We start from the raw sequence: 27,650 nt of genomic DNA on the forward strand, positions 1-27,650 counted from the left end.
TTTGTGCAGTGAAAACTAGGTGCACTGTTACACTTTGACATGTATCTGCTCCCTGGGGTTCCTGGGAGGAGGGAGAGGGTAGAAAACTCCCAGAGGTAACGTTTCGGTCTCTCACAGAAACTCAGATGCCAGGGCTTCTTTTCAGGAAAGCTAACGCAAGCAACAATCATTCCACTCAGGCAGATGGCCTGATCTAGATAGCTCTTGTCAGGTCTCAGAAGCTGTGCACAGTCAGCCTTGCTTAGTATTTGGACAGGAGACCAGAATGACTATGCAAAAACAGGCAACAGCAAACCACCTCTGATCATCTCTTGCCTTGTTTGTCTTACTCCAGGGTTGCATAAGTTGGCTGCAACTTAATGGTGCATTCCTCCTTTTGATGGGCTTCCAAGTTGCTTTCCCACCACTGAACACTACCAGAATTTTAACCCTCAGATGGAGACCCCACTCAGCTCTGTCTACAGATGCCAATGGGGGGAAGGACTCCCAAGAATGGAGCTGTGGCTCAGTGAAAAAGTATCTGCTCCACGTAAGATGCTCCCAGCTTCAATCTGTAGCTCCTCCACCTAGAGGGAAGAGGCATGAAAGCCCTCCACCTGAGACCATGGAAAGCCACCGTATTCAGAAGATAGAAGGCTAACAAAGTCCTGACTCCGGATTAGGTAGATCAATGAGTTATGGTGCGTGGGATCCTGTGGATATACCTTGATGTAAGCATGCAATTAACACACAGCTCCAAATCCAGAGTTATCCCACATTTCCTCCAAAGAGTTCAGGGCAGTGCATGTGATTCTTCTCTCTTCTCTTGTCTGCTGATCTTTAATCATAATTTATTTTAATTTTATTTATCTATTATTGGATTTTTATACCGCCCTCCAATTTTTATACAAATTTTATATTTTATTCCCTCAGCCACTTTTATTTGCACAATACCACCGAGATAAAGGCCAGGTTGAGAGGGAATTATTGACCTAAGAACACCTGGTGAACTTCTTTGCTGAGTAGGAACTTCTTCTAAGATCACCCTGGTCTTAGGTCCAGAGCTCAAGCCACTGTACTGTCCCACCCTTGTTCTCAAGGATGCCTGGTTCATGTTAACTCCAAAGAAAAAAAGGCCACCTTACCTTTGTAGGGCCCTTGTGAAATCCGCACAGTCTGCCCAATTAGCTCGTTGTCCCTGCGCCCACGACCCCGGCTCATCCCACCCCCTCCAAAGCCGCCACGACCTAAGGGAGAGGAAGAGGGTACAGAAAATAAGAGCAAATCTGAACTCAAGTACCTGTAGCATCTCAAAGGAGCTCCAAGAACAAGCTAAAGACAAATCATCATCCTTACAGAACAGTGGCCTGTTGGTCCCTGAGAAAGACCCAGAAAACCTCAAACCATAAAACATTCCTTCTTAGCCAACAACAACAGACAGTCTCCAGTTGGGCTGTGTCTCCTTTTTGGTAGAATCAAGTGCAATTTGCCTGGATTGCCTTTAATCTCCAAGGCATGCAATCATCAATTGGATTCAAAGTACAGGAAAAGAGATTCCACCTAAACATTAGGAAGAACTTCCTGACGGTAAGGGCTGTTTGACAGTGGAATGCGCTGCCTTGGAGGGTGGTGGAGTCTCCATCTTTGGAGGTTTTTAAACAGAGGCGGGGTGGCCGTCTGTCAGGGATGCTTTGATTGTGTATTCCTGCATGGCAGGGGATTGGGCTTGATGGTCCTTGTGGGCTCTTCCAACTCTATGCTTCTATGCTGAATCTCCCCAAAGGGACTGAGGGGCACTGCATGCGCTTTGTAAGCAACACATCTGAGATTAACCACTCAACATTCTTAGATGAAACCACCTGAGGCTGAGACCGCAGGCCACCCACAGTTACCTCCTCACTCACCTCCTGCACTGGGGTGCATGGGACTGTTGATCCGAGGACTCATGGGCACGAACCCACCAATGGTGAAGTTTGAGACATCCCGGGGCTACAGAACCGGGGGGGGGGGGGGGGGGGAGAGGAGGAGAGGGAAGCAGATTATTTCAATTAGGAATTTAACAGCAAGCACTTGTACCCACACCCCACCCAAAAAAGCACCCCCACCTTTGAGCCTCCGGCCAGAACTAAGTGGCGCGACTTGCATACAAACATGCCTCCATTTTCCACTAGCTTCTTGCAATGCAGAAAAGCGTAGCTCCGGAAGAGGTGACGGATCTCCCCCTCACGACCCTGTGAGGACATACGGAACAAGTCACTAGAACATGCCGAGCTTTCCTACCATGTATCTGCAGCAAAGATATTACTCCTCTTTCCTTGCTGAATTTGCAAGCTACCCGAGAGTTCAACACTTTCCCATCAACTTTGTTTGCTTGGTTACTTTAATCTTGAACAGTTAATTGAAACAGTTACAGAAAAAGTTAGATTAACTGCTTCTTAGTGGAGGTTAACTGTTGAGATTGGCCTTCTTATCTTGCTATATCAGCTGTAACCTGCTGACTGGCTTCTCTGCACTCATGTTTAGTTATGAACCAATTAGTTATCTAGACAAAATAATCACATTATTATAATAAATCAGATTTAAAGAAAGCCAAGACTGATATTTTTCTATAAATATGCACTATTCACTGCACAGCACTAACCAGGCTTAGAGCCCTCAGAAACTCTCTTGCCTAGCCCCTCCTCACCAAGTGTGGCCCGTCAACAACTTTCACAATGTCCTTGACGTGGATGTTGTTCTGCTCAGAGTCCAGAGCAACTGCGAAGCGGTTGTCCTTCTTCCGGTTCACTGCCTGGTGCCGGACGGTCACCACTTTGCCGTACATGTTGAGGACCTGAAGGAAGGAAAATGGCTCAGAGTGAAGGGCAGGGGGAGGGAGAGAACAACACCAGAACCTCAGTCTGGGCCCTGAACTAGCGCCATCAATCTCTAGCTTGGAAGCTGGTGGGGAGAACACAAGACTTCCAACAAAGGTGCAGGGGCTCAAGACTTGCTTTGCGTGCTGAAGGTAACAGAACGGCCTCTTCTGCCTCTAGCAACCAAATGAGAAGAAAGGTCGTGGTTGTGCCCGAGTTCTTGAGGGAGCTGCTGCCAGTGTGAACAAGTCACACGACCCTGGATGAACCAGTGGTCTGACCACTCATAAAGCCGCTTCAGATATTCATGAGCATCAACTAACAGCAACGTTGTTGAACTCAGTGTATGCAGACTCCTGGGCATCTCGGGTTGAAGGCCAGCAATCCATCTCCCCCTGCCCAAGACTGACTGAGAACAGCTGCCAGCCAGAGCAGGAAAGTCTGAGCTAAATGCACCAGTATTTGGACACAGCTTCGAAGAAGGGACCATATCTCAGAGGCCGAGGAAATGCTTTGACCACGCAAAGGTCCCAGACTGCTTTCCCAGCATTTCCACCTGAATCACAGAAGGCTGTGGGAAAGGCCTTTTAGTTGAAATTATCAGAAGCTTCCGTTTGGACTGTAAGGATCTGGTACTCCAGTCAATAATTGAGACTCATGAAGGTATCAAGAGCTTTACTGAACCGGGTCAGAGCCCCAGCGACAGGTAGACTATGGCCCCTGTCCCTGGAATATATCAGATAGTGTTTTACCATCAGCATTCTCCCCTCCCACATTTCTCAAAACAATTTGCAACACATAAGGAAAGTCAGGGAGAGTTGTTATGGAACCTTGAGCCTGCAAAAGACTCCCCCATAGTCCCAGGAACTGGGTGATAAGGTGGATGCATGCAAAGCAATAGAAGGGCCATTCAAACCCCAAGCGGCAAGAAGGAGCCAGCTGTGGCCTTGGGCAGTAGCAGGTCTCGCTAGACTCTGTGGAGCCAGGCTGCTCCCTGGGATGCCAGGCCGTGGCAACAGAAGGCAGCTCACGGTCCATAGGCAAGACTCATTGGGCACCTGTTGGGGACCTTGCAAAGAACGTCCATCTCAGCGGATGTGAGCCCGATGCGGCAACACCCTGGCGTTCTTCAGAAATATCCAGCCTCACCATTACATGGGTGATGTTACCTTCAGAGTTCACAGATCCAGAGGCTACACCCGTTGGCTGGAAATTCTGTACACACAACAGCAGAACACCGGAGACTCTCATCAAAACTGTGCATGGGGAATAGTCATTGGTGGTGCTGGAAAGTGCCGGCAAGTCGTAGCCAACTTAACGGCATCTCTGCAGGATTTTCAAGGCAAAAACCTGCGCAGGTGGTTTGCCACCGTCTGCCTCTGCACAGCGACCCTGGACTTTCTTGGTGGTCTCCATCCAAGCACTAACCAGGGCTGATACGGCTTAGCTTCCAAGATCTGGCCAGTTTGGATTATTAAGCCACTCACTATCACAAGCCAAATTCCAATGTAACTTAGGGCCGTAAAATGCCTCCAAAGAAGTTGCCAAAGTCAGTGTGTTTCTGAACCACCTGTTCCAAACATCTTATCATTATGAATCACCAGTGTTTTCCAGGGATCGGTGGTGGTGGTGGTGGTGGTGGTGCTGGGTAGTCTTCTAGCCCAAGCGCATATCTGACTGTGTTGAGGTCAGTGTTCTCTTGGGAAATCCACTGCTTCCACCAACCTACAGACAACTGACACACCTCATTTCAACACTCCCCACTCAATCATTTTCCTTTGGAAAAAATCCTCATTTTTAATCTCAGTACATTCTTCTAGATTGCCCCCCACCCCCCTGAAGTACCCTACAGCAAAATCAGTAGATTTTGGAAGGTTCCATGAAAGTACTTGAAATTTCCCGCTAGCTCTGGAGTCACAAAGTTAATCCTCAGCAGCCTCTTTGTCCCCCATTTCTCCACACACAATAGCATTACTGACTGCCCTACGTGCAGAACCTGTCTGAGGGGAAAACTCCCTGGGGAGGCAAGAGGGAGGCGCATGCTGGGAGGACCCCAGGAAAGGTTGCGGCAGGTTCCTGGCTTCCAGCCTATTTGCACTGGTCTCAATAGAGCGTTATCTTGAATCATCCTCTGGTAGGGACAATGGAAATAGCTCGGCATGAATGACAGGTAGCAGATACCCTCCTAGATGGGGAGACCAGAGGGCCCTGGTTGAGCAATACTATCCAACCCAACTGATTCACCCCCTAAAACAGGATCTTGGCTAGAACACAGAGTCCCAGCATCCTCACGAGCCACCTTTGCAAAAATGCATCAGCATTTATCTCAATGAACTATATCCGATAGTATCCCAACAGCAAAATCAGTTTCATTTCCTGAGGACTCTGTTTACAAAAAGAAACCCAAGCGGTACTTTGGGAACCCGCTCTTCTAATGTGCAGGTTGAGGCCGAGTGGCTTCTCTGTGCCGTCTGCCTCCCAAAAGCACAACTGCTTGCGATGCGCACCCACCTGGAATGTCTCCCGCTCCAGGCGGACGATGACCCCGGCTGTTTCGGGATCCAGCTGCACAAGCTCTCCCCATTCATGTTGGCCACCCACATCCACGCCCGAGGCGGTCTCCGAGCAGAGCTGCAGGTCCCGAGGGAGGACTTTGAGCTGGGGGAAGAAGGCAGGGGGTGACTTTGGAACAGACCTTTTCCGCTTGCAACCACGAGCATCTGTAGGAACCCAGGCAGCAGCTGGGCCAGAGTCGGACATGGTCGACCACTGCAGACGGTGAAACCTGAAGCTGCTACTTTTATTGCAATGACTCTTTAAAGGAGTCACTCTCTGTTTGCAAATGTGTCTTTCTTCCCTGAGGAACGCTGGCACTTTGCCCCTGGCCAAGAGGGGACACAAGGACCTTGAGGGAGGAAACAGAGCCAGGAGTCTGGGACTTGGCAAGGGCACAACTCGGCTGCACACCACAAAGCTATTGGAAGTGCTAAGTAACAATCTAAAAAAAAAAACAGGATTTTAAAGAAAAAACATCTAAACCAGGTGTGTCAAACACGAGGCTCGGGGGCAGGATCCAACTCCTTTAGAAGGCTTATCAAGCCCACAAGCCAGCTGAGCCAACCCCCCCAGACTGGGCTCCCCAGGCAAGATCAGGAGTGAGGGGGTGTCCTCCCCTCACTCAGGTTTGTGGGCCTGATAAACGCTCTCAGGGCAACCACCCCACCTCGCTACAGGCTCACCAGTCTAGGTACAACTCCCCCTCCCACCCGTGCCATTTTGGGGCCAGCCAAGGCACATAACTGGGCCCTGGGGGGGGGGGGGGGGGGGGGGAGAGGTCAGTCACATTTATGTCATATCCAGTCCTCATAACAAATGAGTTTGACACCCCTGACCTAAACTGTAACATATAGAAAAGTAAGGTAAATCAGCAAAATCAAAAACCAAAGCTGTGTAATCTTTTCTTCAAACAAAACAAACAAACAAACCTAAGAGTACAGGACAGGTTGAAGGTTTCTGAATTTTCCAAATCTCTGAATACTTTTCTCATATTTTTTTAAAAAACATCCATCCTGATGGAAGAGCTCTGGTGAAGTCAAAAGCTGGCATTATTTTGGAGACTCTTATGAAAGGTATCCTGCGGTCTTTGCTCTTGGATAACCAGGGCTGTGATTCTGCAGGACCGCACTACAGTACCAGGAAAAAAATTTAGGTGCTTACAAAAAAAGCAAATTTCTAGCCCTTACAGTGGCAGAGAAATCCTTCAACAGGCTGCTGTGAACTCAGAAACCACAGCTGGGATAACTGAGAAATATTCCCAGTCGGGTTTTTTGGAGGGAGTGGATTGCAGGGAACTACAGAGTTCTGTACATTCCCTCACAAGCAGAAAACAGCAGTAATGCAAAACAGTGTTCAATTGCTCATTTGTAAAGGTCACAGAGCTTGGAGCTGACAGCACTGGGCAGCCATCTTAAACTTAGCAAGAAACATCAGAATGCTTCGAAGAGACAGTTCCGAAATGCCCACAAGCTGCCAGGCCTTCTCCTGCCCCCCCTGGAGCTCCACCATCCTGGCTTCTTCCCTGCCTGCCTGCCACCCACCTCATGCATTGTGAAGTCTGAGAAGAGGATGACGAAGTTCTCCTCCACACGCACAATCAGCCCTGTGTCGCCCTCGAAGCGGCCAGCTATCACCTTCACGTGGTCCCCCATCTTGAAGTATTTACGCAGCTCCTGAGCCGGGAACTCCAACATGTCCTAGGGAGAGAAAGTAGAAGGAAGGATGGATGGGAGGAGGAAGAAGAAGGAACAAACTCAGAAGCCAGCTGCTGTTCAACATGTGGCATGGAAATCCAACCATCACATGCAGGGGTCGAATGTCCTTCACCAATGAACTACTGTAAGAAGACCTATGGGGAGTCAGAACTGATGGTCAGAGTATCTGAAGAACTGTCTCTCCTACCGTGTTTCCCCGAATATAAGACAGTGTCTTATATTAATTTTTTGCTCCCAAAGATGCGCTATGTCTTATTTTCAGGGGATGTCTTATATTTCTGTATTCTGTTCGTCAGGCATGCTTCCAAACAAAAACTTTGCTACGTCTTACTTTTGGGGGATGCCTTATATTTCGCACTTCAGCAAAACCTCTACTACGTCTTATTTTCCGGGGATGTCTTATATTCGGGGAAAACAGGGTATATGCGCCTACCCAGGAATTCAGATCACAGGGAGAGGCCCTCCTGACTTTCCCACCAATCAAAAAAGCTGGTTTTAACGGGTACACGAGAGAGGGCCCTTTTGGGATGGAAGACCCAGCCTCTTCATTTTACATCTTTAGGAGGCAGATGTTTTATTTAGCACCGCATTTGATTCAAGCAATCCTAAATTGATTTTTTAAAAATGTGGTTTTATGTACTTTTATGCCCTTTTTTATTTTTCGCAAGCTGATTTTTATTGCAAGCCGCCTTGAGGAAGAAGTAAGGAAGAAAGGCCTCTAATAAATGTCTTCAACAAACAAGTGTTGCTTCTTTTTCCTTTGAGTCATCTGTGGCCTGACCCTGGTGCATACAGGCAGCCTTGATGGACTGGTTCACTTGGCTGAGGCCATGTCTTAAACATTCACATGAGATGCGCTCGGAAAGACAGCCAGGGGCACGAAGAGGCAAAAGGCGGGTTTCTTCTACAGCCCACTCACAAATGCTATTAACAAGGGCTTGTTCCATCAATACACATTAGGGTATCTCATGGTGAAGGCACAAAAGGACATAAGAACATAAGAATAAGCCAGCTGGATCAGACCACAGTCCATCTAGTCCAGCTCTCTGCTACTCACAGTGGCCCACCAGGTGCCTTTGGGAGCTCACATGCAGGAGGTGAAAGCAATGGCCTTCTGCGGCTGTTGCTCCCGAGCACCTAGTCTGTTAAGGCATTTGCAACCTCAGATCAAAGAGGATCAAGATTGGTAGCCATAAATCGACTTCTCCTCCATTAATCTGTCCAAGCCCCTTTTAAAGCTATCCAGGTTAGTGGCCATCACCACCTCCTGTGGCAGCATATTCCAAACACCAATCACACGTTGCGTGAAGAAGTGTTTCCTTTTATTAGTCCTAATTCTTCCCCCCAGCATTTTCAATGGATGCCCCCTGGTTCTAGTATTGTGAGAAAGAGAGAAAAATTTCTCTCAACATTTTCTACCCCATGCATAATTTTATAGACTTCAATCATATCCCCCCTCAGCCGTCTCCTCTCCAAGCTAAAGAGTCCCAAACGCTGCAGCCTCTCCTCATAGGGAAGGTGCTCCAGTCCCTCAATCATCCTCGTTGCCCTTCTCTGCACTTTTTCTATCTCCTCTATATCCTTTTTGAGATGCGGCGACCAGAACTGAACACAGTACTCCAAGTGCGGTCGCACCACTGCTTTATATAAGGGCATGACAATCCTTGCAGTTTTATTCTCAATTCCTTTCCTAATTATCCCCAGCATAGAGTTTGCCTTTTTCACAGCTGCCATGCAGTGAGTTGACATTCCCATGGAACTATCAACTAAGATGCCCAAATCCCTTTCCTGGTCTGTGACTGATAGCACTGACCCCTGTAGCGCGTATGCGAAGTTTGGATTTTTTGCCCCTATGTGCATCACTTTACATTTTGCTACATTGAACTGCATTTGTCCAAGGACATTCATCCACCGGCTCACAAGCCACATGCCAGGAAGGGGGTGAGAAGCTGGTTGGTCACCTTGAGGTCTTCATGCTTCGGCATGATGGTGATCTTGTTTCCGTCCACGCTCAGGATCCTGCCCTGCAAGTTGATCAGCTCCCCCTCGCACACCTCCACATTGTCTCCGGGCTGGAAGTTGTGCTCGCGTTCCTTCCCTGCAGCGGCAGAAAGAGAAGGGAAGTTGTGTGACTGGAACAACCCCCGGGGCACAGCACCTCCCGCCAGGGCCAGGCAGGGCGTCCAGTGGCCTGACAACACTGGGCAGTTATGCCGCCTCCTCTTGACCAAGAACGCTGTAGGCTGGAAGTGAGTCCCCACAGGCATTTTGCAGGCACCAGAATGGGCCTGAGGTCATTGGGGACAGCCTACCTGTGCTTTCCGTGACCACCTCCAAGTCGATACCTTCTGGTTGGTCTTCGAACTTCTCCAGCTCAGACAGAGTGGGTTTCACTCCTTCTGTGATCTGAGACCCAGAAACAGCACAGGAGAGAGAAAGGCAACACAGAGGAGAGTGAAAGGTTTGGAACCAGAGACGGCACCCCTCGCAAGCAGGAGACTTCAGCCGCTTTTCCAGGTTCAGGCTCCATTCTCTGTCCAGCAGGTCAGGACAGGGATCAGGGTCATCCTCAACTTTCTACTAACTTCTTAAAACACACCTACAAGCTGTTTGGGAATCCTGTGATTTACAGGGTTGCTCAGGGTTGGAGACGGCTACAACACCAGGGGTCCTCAGAGCTGCAAAGTCTTACGCTTTTGCAGTTTAGCAGAGGAGGCCTCAGAAATGCTCAGCAAGAAATTTCTCGTGCTTAGGGAAGAAGACCTTGTCTCAGCACCCCAACCAAGTTGTCCTTCAGAGCCCCTGTTTTCCCTCCCCATGCCTAAGTCCCACAAGTCTTCCCCTGCAGTTCTGCCCCTCCCCTCCCCTCCCCCAGGACTTGCGCAGGGTCCCCTCCTCACCACAGCAGACATGGCAAAGCTCTTGAAAAGGAAGCCTTTCCGACTGTAGCGGTTCCCTTCAAAGATTAGGAAATCTCCGTCTGATGCCACATCTCCACCCAGAGACCTGGAATGAAAAAGAGGGTTGGATGTCCATTGGAACAGAAGCCAAGCAGCTCTGGTGGGCTGCAGGTTGATGGGAGACCCAGCTGCACGGGGACCAGGCGGGAGTTCAACAAGTGCCAGCAATAGCGCCTCGGTGGCCCAAACCAGAGCCTATGAGCCCAGCACACGGTGCCTCGCAGGGCAGCATCTGCAGTGGTCTTGGCTTTGCAAGACACCATTCCTCCAGGACACCCATCTCCACCCTTAGCGGCCAAAGTCCAGGTCACCTCCTGCCCCTCCCAGCCAGCTGCTCACCGGATCTTCTCGGCATCAAAGAGTCGCTGTGGGGGGCGCTTGAACTTCTTCCATTTTGCAAACCAGTCTTTCTGTAGCAGGAGACAAGGGACAGGGCTTGCTCCTGGGACTGGGAGCCCCACAGCTTTCAAACATACAACTCAATTTGGGATCAACACACCTGAAGGACCACCTACTACTCCCTTACAAACCCACTCAAACGCTTCAGTCATCTTTGGAGGTGCTGCTTTGGGTGCTCCCACCTTCCGAGATTATGAGGGAGGGAGCCTTCTCAGACGTGGCCCCAAAGCTCTGTCACTCTCTCCCCAGGGCAATTCATCTGCCCCTTCTGCTGTTGTCTTCTATTCCTTCAGCAATCCCTTCTTCCTGACCAATATTTTAAATGCTATTTTATGTCTTTGTAACTGAACTGGGCTATTGCTTTAATGAGGTATGCTTAGGGAGTGGAGGCGGATTTTAACATTTTAAAAATATTTATTTATTTTCACCTCTCTCCCTGCCCATTCCCCTCAGGGTGGCAGGGTAGAAATGTAATTTTCTAAATGTATGCTTTAACTTAATAGCCGCCTTGGTGGCCCATGTAAAGGCAGAATAGACATTTTGTAAATAAATAAAACTCAAGAAGAGTTATTTTAGGAAAGAGTCAATGAGAAGACACCCCCCTGCAATGAAATACTATTGGGACCGTGTTACAATTGAGTCATCCGAACACTGGTCCATACAGATCACTTTCCTAACAGCAGCTACTGTGGTTTAACACATTGATATGTTAAAACAAAAACCTTCATTCTGATCTGGAAGGCAGGCAAAAAAACTGAGAATTCTTGCTACAATGGGAGGTCATCATTAAGACAGGGTCCAGCAAGCCGTTCGGCTGACATACCAAACTCATGCGTTCTTTGATGCGGTCAAAATCAATGCGTGGAATCATCTTCAATGAGATCTGATTCTGACTTGGCTCCACATAATCCACCTAAACACAGAGGAACAAAGAGCATGTGGGATTTGCCAGTAATGGGATCAAAGCCAGCCCGTAAAGTGTGTTCTGTCCAAAGGAACATGCAGCTCATGCTATGCAAAGTGCCACCCAGCCACGTTGGAAGGGATGGCTAGCACACATTACCCAATGGAAAGGCAGGATCTGTCCCCATCAGCCTCCCACAGATCAACCTGTACGTACGGGCCACAGAGTTGCTGTGTGTACACCACTGGAACTCTGAGTAAATGTTTATAGTGGATCCAGAAGTTCACATTGTCCCAACAAAGAAGTTGTCAAACTGGCCATTAGCTACCTTGAAGGAAAGTCTCTTTCCAAACCCCCACCCCCCACATATCCACTTTGAGATCTTCAAAAGAGGTTGTGTTCCAAGTGTCACCGTCCTGTGGAGGGTCACTAGTGGTGGGGCCTTGTCTGTGTGGGGCGACAATTTCCAGTGCCCTACTGAGCGAGCCCAACTCAACTGGGGACCTTTTAGAAAAACACAGAAAGGTCTTTTGATCGAGCAAGGAAGAGGCTGAAATCTTTTATTTATTTTTTAAAACTGCAACAGATCGATCCACTGCTTTGATGTTCCGATTTTAAATGTGTTTGTAACTGCCCTGTTAAGATGGCTATGATAAATTTGTGGTAGCTGTCACAACAGTTGTGTTTTTAGCTAGTTTTTGAAATACAGATCTTCAGAACAGACAAATCTGGCCTATATGGGAAAGTAATCTCAAAATGTAGCTCTTTAATGAAAGCTATACAATGAACAAACCCCGGCTCTTCCCAAGTGAAATTTCAATTGGGTGCTGGTTTGCGTTGCCAAAATCCAGTATGGCTACCAGAAGGTGGGGAGGGGCAGATTTAGAAAGTTATTCCATAGCTTAACAGGCTGCAACGAAGATACAAAGGGCAAAGACTGACCCAAACATCCCTGAGTAATTTTCTTCCTCTTGCCTTCAGCCTCATTCCTGGAAAGCTGTTCCAAGCATCATGAACCCCCCCCCCCCCATCCTTTTGAAATAATTCAAAAACGTGTTTGCTTTGACCTCTGGTACTTTGGGAAGGAAACTAAGACAGCAGCTCACCTGAGCAATATCATCCTTGTAGATGCCCCTCTTGAGCCGGACCCACGACTTGGGTTTCAGATTGGTCACCTCCTTGACCACCTTCAGCACATCAGTCATCTCCTTGATGGGCACCATCTGCTGGTTCCAGTAGCCCATGCGCAGGTTGCCCACCCCCTCAATGGCCTGCTTCACGTGGGTCTGTTTGTAGGCCTCCACATAGATGTAGCCTTTCACATGTTCGGGAGCAACAACCGACTTGATCTGCAACGGCTGTGGAGTAAGAGTACGGGGGAGTGTGACACAGGGACAGTCTGCAACAGTGTGGATTCCAACCACAATAACAAAGAAGTCTCAAGCATTGGGAAGGATGGCAGAGTGACCTTGAGTCCAGCTTGCAAGCATTCAACACTGTGTGCTTTGAGAACTTGCTCATAATGGCTGGAATGGAGGAACGAACGCAACAACATAAAAGACCATCTGGAACTTCAGCGCTGACTGCCCTGTTGCCTGCAAGGAATGCACATGATGCTGCCTTATACTGAATTAGACCCCTGGTCCATCCAAGTCAGAATTATCTTCTCAGACTGTGACAAAGGGACGTAGGGGAATCCCAGGAAAAAGAGGGGAGTAAAATTCTGCTGCTTTGCTGATTGGGGCCTGGTGCTCCAAATCAAATAGTCTTTTCTTCATGGTACAAAATATTTCACTAGACGGGAGTACAGCTAATGGCTCAAGGGATAAACCCAGGTCCCCAATTTTGGTTTCAATACAGGCCCACCAATCGGTAGAATGTACAACCAATTGCACCTGGGATATGAGACTCATATCCTCCTGATGGAAACACAGACGAATCCAAAACTAGAATGTAATACACCATGCCCTTGTTTCAAGCAGGTGTTGACCTGATTCTAGGCACAGTACGGCAGAGGGGACTGAACGAGGCAGGTCAAAGATTTTATAAAGAAAGCAGGACTGAACTCATTCAATGTCTTGCTTCTAGGCTCCTATCCAGAGTGGTACGCCATACAGGAGCTGTTGACATTAGAGGCCTTCAGTGCTGCTGGTATATACTCATGCCCCCTGCTATAGAAAACCTGAACAATGGCCGTGGTATTTATCTTACTGGCTGCAATTGCTAAGTTCCTATGTGTGGACCAGCTTGCCTTAAAGTGGAAATTTAAGCCAAGGTACTTCAAGTATTTGACCTGTTCTATTAAGTTATCATTGACTACCCATCTGAATGGTGGCCAGGTACGGGAGAAGACCAAGACCTTAGTTTTAGTGTAGTGGAGGTGCAAATTATTGCTACTGCAGTATTGCCAGGTATTATCTCGCCAGATGCAATGTCTTGCCCTCTGCCTTGCAGCAGGGGTGGCCTCAAAACTTCCACATCATGAAAGATATTGCATCTGTTCTATGAACTGTGAGGAATATGTAATACATGTCTTGTACCACTGCCCACTGTATAGCCGAGTTAGGGCAAAGATATGACTCCCTCAACTTGTGGACACGGACTGTCTAACTGAGGAGCAATAGACTGGGTTTTTTTACTGAACAATGAAGAAGAAGAAGAAGAAGAAGAAGAAGAAGAAGAGGAAGAAGAGGAGGAGGAGTAGTTTGGATTTATATCCCCCCTTTCTCTCCTGCAGGAGACTCAAAGGGGCTTACAATCTCCTTGCCCTTCCCCCCTCACAACAAACACCCTGTGAGGTGGGTGGGGCTGAGAGAGCTCCGAGAAGCTGTGACTAGCCCAAGGTCACCCAGCTGGCGTGTGCGGGAGTGTACAGGCTAATCTGAATTCCCCAGATAAGCCTCCACAGCTCAGGCGGCAGAGCTGGGAATCAAACCCGGTTCCTCCAGATTAGATACATGAGCTCTTAACCTCCTACGCCACTGGATGGGCATATCCGGGAGGCAATGGCCAAGTTTCTTTGCTATGTTATTTCAATTTGTTCCAAATGCTTGCAATCACCCTTTTGCCTATGTTTTTATTCACACGTGTATCATTTCCTTCTTAAGATGCTATTCTCTCTGTGATTTATTATGCCACTAAAGGTTATGTGCTACAAAGAATCTACTCAGACTGGCAGCTGGTCTCCAGGATGCCTCAGGCTGAGGTCTCTTTTAACGGGAGATGCCAGAGATTGAACCGGGGACCTTCCGCATGCCGAGCAGATGCTCTTCCAAGGCGCCACAGCTGCTCCCCAAACAGGAGATGAACTGGAAGCACGTGGCAGCCGTAGGTGTAGTTCCAGAGAACCGCGGCATAAGATTGTGTGTCCACAGGCACCCATATCAACCTGCATGGCTTCCTCCCCCCTCTCTGGGTCTAGAAGACGGTCAGAACCATCTCTTGATGAAGGCTGGTGCAACCATGTAGCCTGCTTTATGTCTAGTCTCATTGATGGACCCACTGAATGATATGTAGAAGGGGTCTGTTTCTTTCTTTCTCCTCTTCTCACTTTGAGGTTTATTGCTTGATAACAAATGCAGCTAATTAGGCAAGATCCTGTGAAACAGCTTGGCCTTGGGCAGCTGCACCACAAGGGGGAGGTTTCGCAGGTGGCATAACTTTCTCCCTTCTGTATCCTTGAGATGCCAGGGCTCCCAAACAATTCTCTTCACACGTTCGCTGGGGAAAACGGAGGGGGACTGAGTTCAGGTTTAAAATGGCCGAAGAAAAGCAAGGTCACCAGAACAGACTTTCTCAAGCTAGGGACCACTGCCTTATTGCTCTCAGCAAACGCTTCTGATCAACTGTCAACAGCCTGTTTATTGGCTGAAGGACTGAGACCTCACAAAGACACAAGACCTAGTATGCAGAATAGGCAACGCATAAATGTCTCCTTATTTAATTCACCAGTTCTCAGTGCTGATTTTAACAATAAGCACAAACACAGATGTTTACACGCTGCAGAGCAACGTTCTCACCAAGACGGTCAAATCTGCTGGACCCCTTTGGGGAGGCCGGCTGCTGATGGCCCCCTGTAACATCTGTAACATCAGTGGATCCTGCCGCCCCTTCCTCCTTCTGGTTTTTAGGGGATTGACAGTAGGTGCCATCTATTATGCTGATTTTAGTATGCTGTGTTTTAATGGGGTGGGGTTATTTTATTTTATATAGAGCCAATTTAATTAATATCTAATGGATTTTAGTCTTTGGTTTATGTGCTCTATTTTTGTTTTGTTGTTCACCGCCCTGAGCCCTTCGGGGGAGGGTGGTATATAAGTTCAACCAATAAATAAATAAATAAATACTGAGGACTGCAGTTGGGGGGTGGGTCCTGAGACAGGATGCCTTTCCACATCAAAATGGATGGAGGAATTACCACTCAATCTAGGAGCAGCCCAGCTAGTTTTCTGTGAAGAGACCTCTCCCGCATGCGGACGGGCACACTGAATATTCCAGCCCTGACTGGCTCTCTTCAGTGGGACAAATCAGACATCAGCTTCATGAGTTCTGTGAGAAATACAAGAACTGCCCAGCAACATCCGGGACTTCTGTATTCTGGGACTTCCTCCCTTTCCCACTTACTGTGTCTGTGAACTGGTAGGCAATGAACTTTCTCATCAAGGCGATGGCCGTGGCCCGCTCCTCTCCGATCTAAGAAGGGGAAAAAAGCCAGAAAGGAGTTAGGCTGAAAATCACATTCAGCAGCCAAATGGCTCCCCCTGATGTAAGGCTAGGGCAACCCTGCTAAACCAGAGCTTGGAGGAGTTAACAGCAGCCTCTGCCTGTGTGGACTTACCTTACATTTTACTGTCCAAAGATTGGGATCCCTGGATGGTGGGAGAAGAAGCACAGGTCAGTATGCCACGTCCCCAGTCAGCACTGACTGTTCCTTATGATGGACTAGGGAGCCTCTCAGCCACGCCTCTTTTGCCGCCGTCTTCCCTTGAGTCCCTTGTCCCACCCCACACACCATCTTCAAGGACCACTCTTGTGCTCACAAAACCACACAGAACAAGAAATCCTTACTTGACTCCAGGAAGCAACTGCTGCTGCGTGATATCATCAGAGAGTTCATCAGAGCCACCGTATACCCTAGGAGTAGCAAAGAGGAGAGCGTTCAGCTGCCTGGGGTGGGGATGCGGCCATCAGCAGGAAGGCACTGATGCAAGCAGCCCGTTAAGACAGCGCAGAAGCTGCATACTTACGCCTCGCCCCCAGAGGATTTGGCATATTTCTTCATGTAGTACTCTCCCAGCTCCTCCTCTCGCTGGTCCCTGCAGAAATCCAGATGGGGAAAGAGACAAATTAGAAGGGTATCGTGCCAGGAGGCATATCACTCAATCCAAGTTCCTCCACTCCAACACTGGAGGCTGAGAGCTGGGAAGTCCCAGGATCAAACCTCATCTTGGTCCTGAACTAATTGAGTGAGTTACTCTACGAAAGAGATAGGCAAATGAGACTCCTCCCCCTTTTGGCCCATGGGAACTAGCATGCCTACAGGAAAATTAAACACTAAAAAGACTTTTTAAAAGGAGAGAGAAACAGACTAGGCCCCATCTGCAGACTGACAATTCTGAATCTAGATTATTCCTGCCTAACCACTCACCGCCATAAATTTTGCAGTCTCCGTGCCCCTGAGCGATCCTCATCCAGAACCACATTATCAATGTTGGATGCTAGGAGAAAAAACAGAAGTTTGAGATGTGAAGGACAAAAGGAAAAGGGGGGGGGGGGGTTCAAGCCAGGTTTGAAGCGGACAAACCAGTCTTGAGTGGGGCGTCAAGAACTGCCAGAACCGTAAAACAATATTTGTGTCTGGACCATTTAGAATGCTGAAGTCCATTTTACTCTGTGATAATTCCATTGCATTTGCCAATTGAGACAAAAAAGCAAAAAAGATGAGAGCGAGCGAGAGAGAGAGAGAGAGAGAGAGAGAGAGAGAGAGAGAGAGAGAGAGAGAAGACGTGCCTAAGAGAGTCTGGGACCTGCCTCTGCTGCATATGAGCAAACTAAAAGCGTTCCTGCTTCTGCCTTGCTGTTTCCAGAAGGCAAACCTCATTACATGAAGCTGCCTTACATTGACTCAGACCCTTGGTCCCCACCCAGCCTGCGGGTTCTTTTCATCAGCTTAATAGTTTGTTGGGAGTGCCTGCCTCCTAGGCTGCCAGCGGACCCAGACTTCTGACACTAAAACAGCCATTCAGAACCAGCGAGGGGTGGGTGGAGAGGATCAGTCTGGGTCTCCTGCCTGCTCACGAGTGCGTCCTTTTTGCAATGCCGGCCCAGTAGAGACAGATACAGGAAGAAACAATGCCCAACTCAGAGCCCTTAAAAGTGGGCTGAAACCCACTGAGAGCCAAATGTGGCTCTCAGGCAGAGTTGCTGACCCCAAACTAGTTAACCTGTGGAACTCACTACCACAGGATATAGTGAAGGCCTCCAACTTGGAAGGGTTTTAAAGGAGAGTGGGCAAATTCATGGAGGATGATACTATTGGTGGCTACTAGTCATGATGGATATCTAGTCCCAGCAGTAGCAGAGGCACCATATGCCTTTAAAATAAGTCGCTGCAGAGCACCGGGGGGTGGGGTGCTGCTGCTCAGCTACTGTGTGGACAGAATGTTGTACTCGATGGCCCTCTGTTCTGATCTAGTGGGACTCTTCTCGTGTGTGTCAGGAAGCTCAGGGAAGAGTGGGTCAGGCCCCTTTGCAACTGCCCCCAGAATTCACACCCCATCCTACACACTATCAGTGACAAAACCAAGAGTTTGAGCACGCTCGCCCCGCCCCTCCAAGTGTGCAGCATTTAAAAGACACCTCCCACCCCCCGCAAGACTGACAGGAAGCAGAGAAGCAAGGCAGCAGCTGGTGAAGAGGAAAGGAGCTGGAATGAGAGGAGGAAACCAAAATCCTTGCTTACCTTCAATTTCTTCTGCTCATGAAGAGGTGGAGGTGGTGGTGGGAGGGCGGACAGTATGAGCCAAATAATACCATCAAAACCAACCACAGGGTGGGTGAATGGGGAACAGAAAAGCGGAAGGAACAAAATTAAGATGTGGCACAAACCAAGCAGAAGCGAATGAAATGCATGTCACTCCAAAGGGAAGCCACCAGGCCGGGGAGCGCCAGCGAGAGGCAGGGGAAGTGGCTGGAGGGAGGTGAGGACCCAGAGGTTGCAACTGGGCAGAAAAAAAACACTGAGTCCTTTGCCTCTTTCTTCTTGACAGCTACAGGAGAAAAAATGGGGGCCTGCAGGTCTCCATCAAGGCTAAGCTTGCACACATTGCCACGATCCATAAATCTTATGAATTTGGTTTTTCTGATTTGATGAAGTGGCAGAGAAAGATGGGCCACTTTCTGTTCAGTCTTGAACATTAATTTGTTTAACACTCACAGAAGATGAAAAAAGAGATTTCTGTTTTGCTTTTAAAAGACTTCCAATCTTAGGGATCTGATTTCAGAGAAGAGTAAGTATGTTCAAGAAATACAAAGGAGTTAACTATTGGACTACTTTAGCTTGGTGTGGTCAGAAACGACCTGTGCTTGAGCTAGAGAACTCACGGCCAGCCAGAACCTGCCCACCTCATCCTCAGGGTAACGGGCAGAAGGATGCTGTGGGCCTCACAGGCCTGCACACTTGCGCTTTGTGCTGCCCATCCTTTGGGATCAACATGACAACTGACACAAGGCTGCCCAGGGATTTATTCCATATGTTGTTGTCATGAGGAGGGCTGGTCTTACCTTTTTCCAGAATGTCTTCTGCACCGTCCTCCCACTGGTCTTCATCTTCATATTCATCATCCACATCTGAACGGGAAAAGAAAGGCCCACGTAGATCAGTGTCAACCCAAACCTGATGCCAAGGTGGTCCTTTCTCCAAATGAACTCTTGAAACGGTCAGCCCAGTGGAGAGCTGCCAAGAGGTGAGAAGGAAGGCTGTTTACCAGCTTCATCCAAAATAAAGCCTCCGTGTCTGGGTTTCTTTGCAGGCCTGTCGTCATCGTCTTCCTCCTCCTCCTCATCGTAGTCGTCTTCCTCCTCCTCTTCTTCCACTTCTTCTTTCTCGCTGCCTACGGCACTGACTCGTTCTTCTGCCTGTATGTTATCAGGGAAGAACCTTTGCCTTCAATTTCCAAACAACAGTTTGCTGAATGTACATCTGTCCAAAGCAACTGGTACCAGGCAAATTGAGAACAGAAACCCTGATCCAGCTTCCTAGCCCCCCATGGACTGCATAAAAGGCTACCTCGCCCCAAGTCACACCACGGGTCTCGCAGGGCCTGCAGTGTCTACTTTGATTAGTAGTGGCTTTCCGGGCCCTGTTAGGTCTTTCATATCACAATCTACTTGATCTGTGTAACTGCAGATGCTGGAATCGGAACCTTGAAATTTCTGTACGCAATGCAGATGCTGCCCCACTCATCTGTAGCCCCACCGCAGTGTACCTCTGAACTTAAAAATTAAGAATCCATATTTCCCTGGATCATTCCAGTCCTTGATCAAGATTCCAAAAAGCTCTACTAAGCAAAACAAAAACCTTCAGACATAGGGAAGCTTTGAAGTTTTCCCTCTTTCCCGTGCCATTTCAAACTGCTTTGAACTAGACTGGGTTTAAAAATCAGCTCACTGCAGAGCAGAGGGACCTATTTATTAACTTTATTAGGTTACTTACAATTCACCTTTCTCACTTGGACTCACTCGGATTACACAGTGAGTCCATACAATCAACAGGACAGGACATTCGATGAACAACACAACAGGAATTAATTAGGGTTGTGAATTTTCTTTGCATCATTACTAATTGCTCTCAGCCTGGCACAAGTTCCTCATGTAAAAGTCACAATTTTTCTCTAGTTCATGATAGCCACAGGACACACACAAAGATGAAGAAAAAAGGGTACGAAAATTGTTGCTATTTATACAAATGAAGCATCTGTCACTGTTGCAGCTTCTGTTCTGCTGAGTGGGTGTCGCCGTCAGTGGACTGCAGGCAGCAACTGCTGAGACTCTAAAGTAGGAGTTTCCATCTTGGTGCCCAGCAAGTGTTTTCAGAAAGTGGTTGAGGCTAGATGGGGGTCTTGCCCCGCAGACAATCTGATTGACTATGCAGATTAAAATAACACTGTTTTGGTGGCAGCTGCCACCACAGCACATGGTTTATTATCTCTCACTTTGCTGTCCTGGTGTATTTTTAATTACCCCTCTTCTACCCTGCATCTGGGCTTCCTCTGTGTGTAAGGCTCCAACCCCTGTGGCAGTCATTTTGTGGCTGTACCCATCCCCCTCTGTCTGAATTCCAAATGTGCCCACCAGCTCAGAAAAGTTGGGGACCCTTGCTCTAAACTTGCCAATCCTTCCGCTTATACTGCTCAACCACAGGAAGGAAAAAAGCACCTGGATTTACATTCTTCTCTCGTGAGTCAGGGTAGCATACGTCATAATTTCATGCGTTCAGAGGTGTGTTCTGGATCACAAAAGCTTATCATCATATTTATAGGATGCTTTTCTGACAATCTGCTCCCCGGAACAGCCAACTGAAGCACAGAGGGGTTACCTATGTCAAGACAGGTCTGACCACTTTCAGAGAGCAGCATCCTTCCCACAACGACATGCTGAGAATCTTCCAAATCTAATTTAGCAGCCTCTCACAGCATTACAAGTGTTCAGTGACCAAAAAGGGTGGATTATGTCACAACATGATTATTCATTTGGGAGCAGCTCAAGGGGGCCAGACCCAGCCATGTGCATAGACACACCTGTACACCAAACACATTCAAAGATTCACTGTTCACATGGGACTAATCTTGTCCTCAGTTAATAGGCTCTGGTTTGTGTGATTACAGCAACAATACTGAAGAGTTCAATGTTCTCACTGTTACAAACCGGGATCCAAATATGCTACCACACACACTGTGACTGTATGAGACGGTTTCTACTCAATTAAAACTTTCAAAGAATTGCGACAGAATTTGTCTAGCTTCAGCTTTCATACTGTCCTTCCTCTCATATGGCAAAAACTAAGAAATATTCAATAAAGTAGCATAGGCAGCAGCAATTTGCAGCGCTCTTTCTTTCAAGTACTGGGTATATTATTATGGTTATGATTATTATTTATAATCTGCCTTTCTCACTGGGACCCAAGGCAGAGTCATGACTCGTAGAAGAAAACTCAGGCATTTCTATTTCTAGTAAATTCCACATATACGGTAAATAGTATAAAATGGTAATTACAACTTTTAAGTGCTTCCTTGAGCAGTGGAGGCAGGACTGGGTGTTTTCTTCCCTCCTGTCAGCCTCACCTCGTTCTCCTCGACCTCTTCTCCTTCACTGCTCCGCTCACTCTCATCTTCGGAGAAATTGCTGTCCTCGCTGTCAGACATTTTGGGAATGCTCTTCTATACCCCAAAGAGAGAAAAACAAACAAAAAGTGTTTCATATTTTAAAAAAAAACATACCAAAAGGAAGCACTGTCCAAATTATATGAACAGTGTGCATGCTGAAGTGACATCCAGGGGATGGGGCGGTTTATAAATCGAAACAATAAATAAATAAAATAAATAAATATCTTCACCAAAAACCTTCTCCAATTAGAAAAGCAGAGGAAGGACCACTCTTACAAATAGCCAACATAGAGTTTTTGGGTTTCTTAAGTTTACTGTAAAAGTTTAGGGAAGTGCTCTACAAAAGGAGCTCTGCACACGTATGCTTTCCATTATACACCCCTTTTTGTCATTTGTACCCTAAAAGATGTCCAGGGAGACAGACAGGCACACACACATACACCCCACTTCAGTGAAAGAATCCTGACTGTCTGGAGGGAAGAAGATATTTTATAAGCTAACTGTAGAGCAGAGGCTCCCAACATGGTGCCCCAAGGTACCCACCAACACCTTTTTTTAGGAAGTGGGCAAGGTAGAAATTTAGAATCATAATAGTGGAAGGGCCACCTAGTCCAAGCCTTGCTCAATGCAGGATCAACCTGGAGCATCCCAGATAAATGTTCGTCCAGTCGCTGCTTAAATAATGCCAGTGAGGGGAAGCTCACTTAGGCAACTGATTCCACTGTAATTTTTTTCCTCTAATATTCAGTTGGAATCTTTCTCCCCGTAATTTATACCCATTATTGCAAGTCCTCTCCTCTGCTGCCAACGGGAACAGCTCCCTGCCCCCCTCTAAGTGACAGACCTTCAAATATTTAAAGAGTGCCGCCCCCAATGGAGATGGAGCTTCTACCCAGCAGGACTTCTGATTGGTCACTGCAGATTTGAATGGCTGTGCACATTTTGAAAATATGATTGAAGTAAGCTGTGGGTAAGCAAGAAAAGGCTTTCAAATATATTCTTTTTTAACAAGAGCTCCCGGTATTACTTCAAGATGCTGAAAAATTACTACTATAGTTATGCGTAACCTCACTCCCTGGTATTTTGTGGTCAGGAGATACTTTGGGGCTGAGCTCACAACCCTGTGTCAGAATTCCAAGCGTCCACAGGCTCAAAAAGGTTGGGGACCCCTGCTCTGCACGGCAGTGCTGGAGACCAAAGATATACCCCACTGATACACAAGCCTCAATACAAACTGCACAGTGTGTTTCCTATAAACATCACTATACCTAACGGACTACCACTATATACTATTGCCTAATTCTAACACGTAACAAATACCTATTACCAAAACATACTGAGCCTGGGGCTTCCTGTGTGCAAACTGAAGGCTCTCTCCCCCAACAATGTCACAAAGAGACCATGGAGCCTCTTCAGGGTGCCAGAGAGAGAAAGGCAAGAACCGAGTCTTTATATGCTGTACTGAGACTCAGATCCAGCAAATATGTCAAGTTCCCTGCAACAACCTGGATGCAGAAACTGGTTTGCAGGATAGGGATGCTGCAAACAGATACAAGCCAGCTGTTGCTGAAACTGAATCTCAATGCTTAGTTAATATCCGTTCCCCAGACATTCTTCTAACTCCCCCCCCCCCCCACCTCAAGGTCCAAGCAGGGTGAAGTCACTCACAGCAGTGCTGGAGACCAAAGATAAGGCCAGGTGTCAGCAGGTGAGCTAAAGAGAACAAGTCAGGGTTCCCCCCATTGTCACCTACTCCTCTCCCAAAGACTCATGGCAAGAACCAGGGAAGAGCTGCACTGCTCACAGGTCAGCCCAGTTGTTAAACTCGCAGCCCTCCAGATGTTACGGACTACAGTTCCCATCATCCCCTGCCAGAATGGTGCTGGCAGGGGGTGATGGGAACTGTAGTCCATAACATCTGGAGGGCTGCGAGTTTGACACCTATGGCCCAGAGTCTTGATGGGGAGGCTGAACCTGCTCCTTCCCACCTGCAAAATAGGTGCTCTGCTTCAAATTGCCAATTCTGGCCTGGGGGCGGAGCCTGGGGAGGGACTTCAGGAGGAGCCGCAGAGTCCGCTCTCCAAAGCAGCCATTTTTCTTCAGGGAAACTGATCAGCTTGGGGGAAATCAGCTGCCACCGGCAACAACGGTTGCCAACCTCCAGGGAGAATCTGGAGATCTCCTGGGCTTGCAGCTGACCTCTGACTGACGGAGATCAGATCCATGGAGAGAATGGCTGTTTTGCAGCGTGAAATGTATGGAATTACATCCCACTGAGGGGCCTCGCCTCCTGAAACCCGGCTCACTCCAGGCTCGACCACTCGCATCTCCAGGAATTTCCGAACTCGGAGATGGCAACCCTCAGCACCCACGACTGAGATGTGACCCCCGCAGCCTAGCGCCTCTTCCTCGGCGCCTCAGGTCTTTACACAGACGCTGGCCTACTTGGCAGGGCCGTTGTGAAGATGCCATGTTTACTTTTGTCTCAGTCAGACGACGCGTGCGTGCGGATGCTGTTCAGCCAGTTTATTTCCTGGGGAGAAGCCGCAGCCCACCCGCGCTTCCCCCGCCCACACAAGGCCGCGAGGCCGCCGTCAGGCCCGAGTACCGGGTGACCGAGCCCAGTAGGACCCCCGCTCCTTCCTTCCGCCGGCGCCACTCACCGCTCCCCGGCCGGGCCCGTTTCCGGGCAGAGCAAACGGCGGAAGGAACAAAAGTCCCCTTTTCCTCAGAGAGCCCCTCCGAACTTCGCCAGACCCGCGCGCGAAGATGACGTTGACAGGAAGGGGCGGTGCCAAGGGAGGCAGACGTAAAAAGGGGAGGTGACTCGGATGACGTCATGACGCGTCGCGTGGAGGCCTTACGTAGCGCCTCCTCTGGCTGCCTGAGCCGGATGAGGCCACGTGAGGCAGAAGGACGACAGGCGATTGGTCGGTGGCGGGCGTGGGGAATGCCATTAGGGGATGTGGGTCAAAGGTCAGAGCAGTGTAGAGAGGACTTCTTTAGAGGAGAGAAGCCCGGGAGGGATGGAGGCAGGAGTGAATTTATCTTCCCCTTATGCAGTTCTGCGCTCTCTCTCCCCCACTACATTCATTCACTCACTCAAAATCTGGCCTGCATCAAAGGGATGTTGTCAGCGGAAAGTATAGGAGGGGAAAGCTTCCTCTAGCCCCAAGCTCCCTGGAGGGAAGGGGTGTGGGTGAAGAAATGCAATATGTTTAATCTGGATGCGTTCATTTATAGATGTCCTGCTTTGCTTCCCGCTGTAGAGAATCAAACATCGTTCTCTACTGTTCCATTTTTTCACAACAGCCTCGTGAGGTAGGCCTTAGATTGGGAGTTTCTGACAGGCTCAAGGTAATCCAGCAAGCTTTCAAGATAGAAGTACGGATTTGAACCTGGTTTGTCAGCATGGTGTAGTGCTTAAGAATGGCAGACTCTAATCTGGAGTACCAGGTTTGATTCCCCGCTCCTGTTGGGTGCCCTTGGTCTAGTTCTCTTAGATCTCTTTCGGCCCAACCGACCTCACAAGGAGCTTTCTGGGGAAGGGAGCGGGAAGGCAATTGTAATCCACTTTGAGACTGATTTAAAATTTAGAGGGAAACGGGTATAAAGATCAACTTTATCTTGCTCAGGATTCTAGTCTACGGCTGTATCCGCTACACTGGCTTCTCACATACATGATTTAGGGGCTGAAGTAGGGTTGCCAATTGCAACTTAGAAAATTCGAGGGGTGTACTGCTACAGAGTCCACTCTACTGGTCTGCCTTTTCTGCACCTTAATGGGAGTGTAGTGTCTGCACCCTGAAGCTGCCATTTTCTCCAGATTCACGGAATGATAGAGTTGGAAGGTGCTATACAGGCAAAAGATAAATGCTGGATCAGCCAGAGCATCCCTAGCAAGCCTGCTTGAAGACTGCCAGGGGGAGGGTGCTCACCACTTCCCTAGGCAGCCAGTTCCACTACTGAACTACTCTTACCATAGCATGTTTTTTCCCTGCTGTCAAACCAATTTCTTTTCATCTGTAATTTATATCCATTACTGCAAGACGTGTCCTCTGCTGCCTACAGGAACAGCTCTCTGCCCTCCTTTACATGACAGCCTTTCAACTGCTTCAAGAGAGCCATCATGTCCTCCCTCAATTTCCTCTTCTCCAGTCTAAACATTCCCAGGTCCCTCAGCCTTTCCTCCTAGGGCTGGGTCTCCAGGGCCCTGATCATCCTTGGCGCTCCTCTCTGCACCTGCTCCATTTGCTCTGCATCCTTTTTGAAGTGAGGCCCCCCCCAGAACTGCACAATGTACTCCAGGTATGGCCTGACCCAAGTGGGGTGTGGCGGGACCATGACATCTTGCAATTTGAATGTTATGCCCCTGTTGATACACCCCAAGACCACATTAGCCTTTTTTGCTGCTGCATCACAGTGGCTGCTCATATTGAGCTTACACTCCATCTGTACCCCATATCCTGTTCAGACACTCTACTCTCTGTAGTACGGAGATCAATTCCAGGAGATCTCCAGGCCTCACCTGGAGATTGGTAGTCCCAGTAGAGCTCTTGTGATGCAGCACTCCATTGGAATATTGGGTTAAAAAATGCCTTTGGCCTTTAACTTTACCTCACGGCATTTTGCAAACAAAAAGAAGAAAATCAAGTGTACCTACTTAAGTTCAGGGGTTTAAAAAATTTAACTGATAGTCAAGGGCAAAATGTGGCTGCCCTCCTGTTACCTAGCTTAACGGGCTGTGAACTTATTTCTAAGGAATCTCCACCAGCTAAGAGTGTAACAGCACACAAGTATCTTAAAGTGGCAATGGGGAAAATACTCGGCTTGGCAATGCGAGAGGTTGCTAGGAGGGGATGGTTTAGACTATGTATACAGGGAATGGATGGCAAGGAGCGTTCTGCAGAATAATACAAAGAGTCCAAATTGAGTTTTTAAAATATTTATATAAATTTGGTTTCAAAAGCATATGTACAGCAAGGCATAAGAGCACATACATACAAGTTCCTAATATATAGAAAGGTTGGAAAAGTAGGTGGGAGGATAGAGAGGGAGTTGGGAAGCAGCAGGGTGATACTTTACCTAACAATTCTCAAAGCAGTAACGAAGTAGTAGAAGGCAGAGATTCCACGCCAGCACAGAAGACCAATAGAAGATGATATATTGTGTCTCACACCAACAGGACCAAGGGAGGTTCAAGTTAGCAATGAGTAAGGTGTTGCTGGTGAATCACGTTTTTATAAGGTATATGGTTCTCTTGGTGGGAAAAAGGGACCAATTGCACTAAGTTTTGTTTCTCACATCTGTGCTGGGTTTGGAGTGCTAAGCTAATCAATCAGCTCATCTATTACTAAGTCCCAGGACAATAGAGCCACAATGAAATGCAACATCTGATACCAAGGTGTCTTTCTATATTCTTTTGTCTTACAGTATCTTAGCAAGGTGTGGTAATCAAGATCATGCCCACAAACCAAATGAGACCTCCAAATTATACTGCAGTAACTCATCCCCTGGATTAGATTTTGTAAAGCAAACCTGTTGCCTTTGGCTTGCTGCCGAGTGGACACTCTGCTACCTACACCAGAGAGGTGTGTGACAACTGGCTTCTGCCAATATGATTTTACCAAAGAAAATATGTTGCAATAATATGTTGGGGGTGATCAGGACCGTAACATTCCTGTGCCAGCAGCCGGAACCCAACTGTGGGTCTCCCTGTTAGCAGCTTTTCTCTAGAGAAGCCATTAGAGATGTGGCCACAGAGTCTTTTGCCAAAAGCCATCTGTGCAGCCAGGAGGCATCTCTGCTCCACCACTCATCTTCCATTGGCTGCCCAATCCAGCGTCTGATCCCAGGCCCCTCGGCATCAGGGAAGAGGGAGTGAATGGGCGCGGCAAGTA

General features: G+C 48.1%; 1 protein-coding gene across 2 annotated transcripts in view; it reads right to left on the bottom strand.

Annotated features, from left to right (window-relative positions):
* The window catches only part of SUPT5H (SPT5 homolog, DSIF elongation factor subunit), a 36,023-nt gene extending 11,487 nt beyond the window's left edge, over positions 1 to 24,536 (bottom strand). The window contains exons 1-22 of one of the 2 annotated variants that reach the window (XM_048502107.1): positions 24,414 to 24,536; positions 21,709 to 21,804; positions 19,354 to 19,504; positions 19,151 to 19,216; positions 18,330 to 18,341; positions 17,016 to 17,085; positions 16,615 to 16,683; positions 16,436 to 16,501; positions 16,206 to 16,236; positions 15,992 to 16,060; positions 12,475 to 12,726; positions 11,288 to 11,377; positions 10,405 to 10,475; positions 10,006 to 10,111; positions 9,418 to 9,511; positions 9,067 to 9,203; positions 6,932 to 7,087; positions 5,346 to 5,492; positions 2,666 to 2,812; positions 2,085 to 2,210; positions 1,884 to 1,968; positions 1,125 to 1,226 (exon numbers count right to left, since the gene is read on the bottom strand). In XM_048502107.1, the coding sequence (XP_048358064.1) occupies positions 1,125 to 1,226; positions 1,884 to 1,968; positions 2,085 to 2,210; positions 2,666 to 2,812; positions 5,346 to 5,492; positions 6,932 to 7,087; positions 9,067 to 9,203; positions 9,418 to 9,511; positions 10,006 to 10,111; positions 10,405 to 10,475; positions 11,288 to 11,377; positions 12,475 to 12,726; positions 15,992 to 16,060; positions 16,206 to 16,236; positions 16,436 to 16,501; positions 16,615 to 16,683; positions 17,016 to 17,085; positions 18,330 to 18,341; positions 19,151 to 19,216; positions 19,354 to 19,504; positions 21,709 to 21,789 (2,128 nt within the window). In that variant the 5' untranslated portion in view covers positions 21,790 to 21,804; positions 24,414 to 24,536. The remainder of the gene's footprint in view (positions 1 to 1,124; positions 1,227 to 1,883; positions 1,969 to 2,084; positions 2,211 to 2,665; positions 2,813 to 5,345; positions 5,493 to 6,931; positions 7,088 to 9,066; positions 9,204 to 9,417; positions 9,512 to 10,005; positions 10,112 to 10,404; positions 10,476 to 11,287; positions 11,378 to 12,474; positions 12,727 to 15,991; positions 16,061 to 16,205; positions 16,237 to 16,435; positions 16,502 to 16,614; positions 16,684 to 17,015; positions 17,086 to 18,329; positions 18,342 to 19,150; positions 19,217 to 19,353; positions 19,505 to 21,708; positions 21,805 to 24,413) is intronic. The other variant, XM_048502108.1, reaches the window with a different exon arrangement.
* Between the last annotated feature and the right edge of the window lie 3,114 nt (positions 24,537 to 27,650).

This window comes from Sphaerodactylus townsendi, linkage group LG06 (genome assembly GCF_021028975.2).
Source record: "Sphaerodactylus townsendi isolate TG3544 linkage group LG06, MPM_Stown_v2.3, whole genome shotgun sequence".
Taxonomy (NCBI): Eukaryota; Metazoa; Chordata; class Lepidosauria; order Squamata; family Sphaerodactylidae; genus Sphaerodactylus; species Sphaerodactylus townsendi.